The sequence below is a fragment of the Helobdella robusta genome (genome assembly GCF_000326865.2).
Source record: "Helobdella robusta unplaced genomic scaffold HELROscaffold_31, whole genome shotgun sequence".
Taxonomy (NCBI): domain Eukaryota; kingdom Metazoa; phylum Annelida; class Clitellata; order Rhynchobdellida; family Glossiphoniidae; genus Helobdella; species Helobdella robusta.
In genome coordinates this window covers 233,794-239,090 of record NW_008704544.1, presented here as the reverse complement: position 1 = coordinate 239,090, position 5,297 = coordinate 233,794, and the positions used below count along the sequence as shown (strand labels likewise).

Sequence of the window (5,297 nt, the reverse complement as noted above, 5' to 3'; positions counted from 1 at the left end):
ATACATACATACATACATACATACATACATACATACATACATACATACATACATACATACATACATACATACATACATACATACATACATACATACATACATACATACATACATACATACATACATACATACATACATACATACATACATACATACATACATACATACATACATACATACATACATACATACATACATACATACATACATACATACATACATACATACATACATACATACATACATACATACATACATACATACATACATACATACATACATACATACATACATACATACATACATACACACATACATTCATACAAATAGATCATTTTTTATTTCATACTCAATTAGATGTTCATTAATCCTATCGATTTAGCTCTTGGCATCGTACATATGTTAATTTAAAATTTGCTTATATAATATGTAGAAACATACATATACACATACACACACATACATACATACATACACACACATACATACATACATACACACATACATACATACATACACACACATACACACAAGCCTATCATTTTTATTCATTACGATGAATGGTATGGCTATCGACGTTATTTCAACAATTTCTGTTGTTATTATTATTATTTTATTCTCATTATTATTATTATTATTATTATTTTATTCTCATCATTATTATTATTATTATTATTATTATGTTTGTTGTTGCTGTTATTGCATTCTAACCTGGCTAATTAGTTACGCATTCCCGCCAACAGAATTATAATATGCAAAAAAGATGTGTACATTTTCATTTTAATCGCTTTCCATTAGAAATGGTCATATCTGACTTTTAAAGAATAATAATAATAATAATAATAATAATAATAATAATAGCCATCAAATCATCCTGTAATTTTTTCAGGATTGTGAAGAAAAAGCAACCTCCGTATCACTGACTGCATTCAAACAAATTAACGAAATATCTGACAAAGATGGCTTCGCGGGGGATGATCAAAATAAGATGCCGGAAACGGAAAAAGAAGACCCGGAAAAAGAAAGGAAAAGATCAATAATAATGTGGCTGTTTGTGTGCAACGCTTGCGCTGTGGTCATCTCTTTCATGACACTGAGTATCTACACGAATGGAGTCATCCGTACAATTGAAAGGCGATTCAGTCTGAGCAGTTTTCAGACCGGCATGCTGAACAGCAGCAACGACATCATCCACATCTGCATCGTCGGATTCATTGGCTACTTTTCACGCAAGTATCACAAGCCGAGAATCATGTGTGCGACTGTCATGTTTTCCTCAATCGCTGGCTTCATGATGGCCTCTCCGCATTTCATTTCCTTCCGCGAAGATCATCAAACGCGCCTGCATCTTCTGAATGATAATAAAATGAAACGGTACGATGAATTATTCGCCAATATCGAGCCGACAACCGTGCCGGTTTATGCCGGCTTCTTTCCAAAATCGATTTCCAAAAATGATTCTTTTAAATTTGTTGCCAATCATGACGTGCCAAGATTTAAACCCAGCATTTCTGAGGAAATGATGAAAAAATACAAGCCAGGCGAAGTAGGCAAGTTCCTTCCAAAGAGTTTGAAATACTGCTCGAAAAGTCAAAACGTTTCAAACAGTCTATCCGATTCCAATTGTGCCAACACGCGCAGACATCCAGCTTTTTATATTTTTCTGGCAGCGCAGTTGATCAGTGGTATTGGTAGTTCGGGCATCTTCACTCTCACACTTGCCTACATTGATGAAAACGCTCCTAAGCACAGGGCTTCTCTTTTGATAGGTTTGGTTTAATAATTTTTAATCATAACCTTCAATAATGACTTTCATCAATAATTGTAATTTTCAATCGTAAATGAAGTGTTTTTTGAATTATTTGTGATGAAAATTTGTTTTGTTACTAAAGAATCTTTTGAAAAAATTGATCAGGAGTTTACATGGGAATGATATCGTTCGGGCCTGTGTTCGGCTTGGGATTGTCAACTCTCTGCTTGAAACTACCGGAAAATCTTTTTTCAAGTTTGAAAACTTTATCTAAAACTCTTTTCAAGATTTGAAAGATTGAAAAATGTTTTGACATAATTCAATTTTATTTTAAATTATGAAAAATTATTTTAAATTGAGCAGAAGAAATGATCGACCCGAACGACCCTACCTACATTGGGTGCTGGTGGCTCGGCTACCTCATCGCGGCCTCTCTGCTCGCCTTTTTTGCTGTATTCATGTGGTTCTTTCCGAAAAAAATTAACGAAGACAAAAATTCACCAGCTGATAATCCGGATTTCTCGAAACAAATCAAAGGTGATGAGTGTATTTTATATTTTCTTCTACTAATTTTAGTTTGTTAGTTTTGAAAATTTGTGATAAACTTAAATATATTAGAATTGATTAAATGAAGATTTGTCAGAAAATGATTTTGTAAGCTAAAAAATAATATTTAAAAAAAATAAAATCACAAACGCGCTTAGACTTTCCAAAAGCCCTGAAAAAGTTGGTAACAAACAAACTGTACATCCTAAACTTGTGCCAGATCATCTGCAACGCTTACACCATCTACGGCATGTACGTGAACCTCGTCAGGTACATTGAGACGCACTTCAACTACCCAGCTTACATAGGCAGTATTGTTGCAGGTCACTTACTCAGTATTATTGTTATGTATCATGATTATATTTATAATTATTTATTATCATTATTACAGTTAATGTTGAATTTATTTTTTGAGGCACTCTACCTAGATCCGATTTGATAAAGTGTGAGAACGTTTTGAATATATGAAAGCAGATATTAATTAAATATTAAATGTGCGTGTAAAATAACATATATTATAATATATTTTACTTCTATATTATATTATTACTACCATATAATTAATTAATTTATAATTTCACAAAGTAGCAAAACCCCCAAAAATACATTACAGGTGTGGTTTCGGCTGTAGTAGGCTCGGTGGGCGGATTTTTAGGTGGGGTCTTGACCTCGAGGTTGAGGTTAAAAATGGTAGGAGCCCTGAAAATGATCCTAACTTGCAGCGCACTCTTCATGTGCGGTATCACAATTCTATTGAACCTCAGCTGTCCCCAGGTCGATATGGATATGACGATTGGCAAGACAGTTGCTGAGTGAGTTATAAGTTTTGGTTATTTGCATTTTCAAACATTTTTTGGGCGTTTCTACTACAAACTTTCAACAACAAAAAAACCAGAAATCACGTGATAAATAGTTGTAATGTGGCTTGCGATTGCACAACACGTCGTAACGATTACTACCCTGTATGTTTCAACAACAGCATCAACTATTTCTCGCCCTGTATTGCTGGCTGCCAAGGACAAGCTAATGGGGTGATTTCTATATTATATTATCATATATATTTCATCATATTTTTATTTATTTATTTTGACCAAAACATTCCAGACATTCACAAGCTGCAAATGCTTAAGAAATTCTTTCCTTCATAACGAGACCAGTACAATTACGGATCCATTCTTCACTGGAACGACGAAACCTGGATACTGCATTCCCAAATGTGGCATGCTCATTCCATTTGCTGTTACGTTGTTTTTCATGTCCTTCATTTCCACTGTTACGAGAGTCCCAGGTGTCATGACAACTTTTAGGTTAATATTTCATTTTATTTAATATTTTATGATGAAAATTATGATAATACTTGCAAAGGTACGATAAAAATAACTATAATTATGAGATTTTAATATTATTGATAGAAATTCTGTTAAATATAATGTCGAATGAACGTCAAATTGTTTTATTCAGGCTGGTCGATGATGAAGAAAGACCATTTGCGCTGGGAATGAACTCTTTTGGCGTCAACCTTTTAGGTAAAACATCATTCATCAAAATGTCATCAAATTTTCACTAAAAGACACTAAAATATTTCCACAAATTAATATTTAAACTAAAATAATCAATATTTTCACGAAAAAGGCTTCATCCCAGCACCTCTGATTGTCGGCAAGTTGATTGATCACTGTTGCAAACTCTGGCAGGTTACGTGCAGCGTGACGGGTGCCTGTCTGCTCTTCGATACGTCCAGGTCATTATTATTCATAACTTATTTAATTATGATCATAATTTTTAAGGAATCACATAATAATATTAGCTGTTACAATATTTTTTAATTATTATTACCATTCAGGCTAAGAAAAACGTTATACGGATTTACTTTGGTAGTTGAAGTAATAAACTTCTCATTTTTTTTCGCACTCTTTATGTTCGTGAGGAAATTACCAATTGGACAGTTGGAATTAACGGAAAGGCGAGTAAACTTGGAAATGACAGTGACCAAAGAGAAGGACAGAGAGGATAAAAATTTGAATTCGGAAAACGTTCCTGGCGATGACGGTTTAAAATTTAACGAGAGCAAGGCCGAAAATGGCGAAGTTCTGTAGCCGACTCTGATGTGAATTTTTTCATTTGGATGTTCATTTACTTTTTCATTTGTTTGTAATTTAAGTTAAACTGCTTATATGTACCACTTTTAAATATTTTGTTGTCTTTTGATGTGATACGCACATATTTTATTTGTATAATTTTTTTTTCAAAGACCTACGCACACCTAAAAGGACTTTTAATCAGTCAGTTTTTTCCATTTAATTATTGTTGAATTTCAAGTGTTGAAACTTTAAATTTTTGCTTTTTTTGTATTTGATGACGTAACCATTAAACGGCGAACCGGAAATAAGGAAGATGACGTCAACATTTATTCGAATACTTGTATTACTACTATTGTTGTTGGGCACACACACACAAACACAGAGAGATATTTGCATACCTTCATTTATCACATATACATGAAAATGCAAAGAACATTTGAAGTTTAGAATCCGTATTAAACAAACATTAAATCCGTCTGAGAATTAATAAATACATAAACTACACGTATTTAAACCCAAAACAAAAAAGACATTTTTTTTTTATTAGCTTTATCATCAAGTCTAATGAGTAACGTTAAGAAGATTATTATTATGAAGATCATTGGCAAAATTCAAAAAGAATAGTAATTATTATCAATCAAACATATTATTATCGTCATCTCCTTTTCTTTTTACCTTTTTTGTTTGATTTAACCTTACTAGAAGTAGTAGTGGTGGCAGCAGATTTGACTGTATCAGAAGTGCTTAAAACTTTACTTCGCTCTCCATCTACATAATGCACGTCGGGTTTATAAATTTTTTTAAACAACTCCGAAACGTAATCAAAAGTTTTCAAATCATTTGCGAATAATTCCCGCAAAAATTCATCAATTCTGGTTAGTTCTGCCTCCAGATGATAATAAATATACATCAGCGTTGTC

At 32.8% G+C, this 5,297-nt stretch overlaps 1 protein-coding gene across 1 annotated transcript; it reads left to right on the top strand.

Moving 5' to 3' along the window:
- Positions 1–1,087: 1,087 nt before the first annotated feature.
- On the top strand, positions 1,088–4,849 carry HELRODRAFT_112693 (hypothetical protein; the record flags this gene model as incomplete). Its single annotated transcript, XM_009022232.1, has 11 exons — positions 1,088–1,374; positions 1,570–1,769; positions 1,916–2,005; positions 2,111–2,329; positions 2,455–2,631; positions 2,910–3,108; positions 3,192–3,327; positions 3,401–3,603; positions 3,758–3,822; positions 3,929–4,037; positions 4,140–4,849. The coding sequence occupies 11 exons, from the start codon at positions 1,088–1,090 to the stop codon at positions 4,390–4,392; spliced, it is 1,938 nt and encodes a 645-aa protein (XP_009020480.1). The 3' UTR covers positions 4,393–4,849.
- Positions 4,850–5,297: the final 448 nt, after the last annotated feature.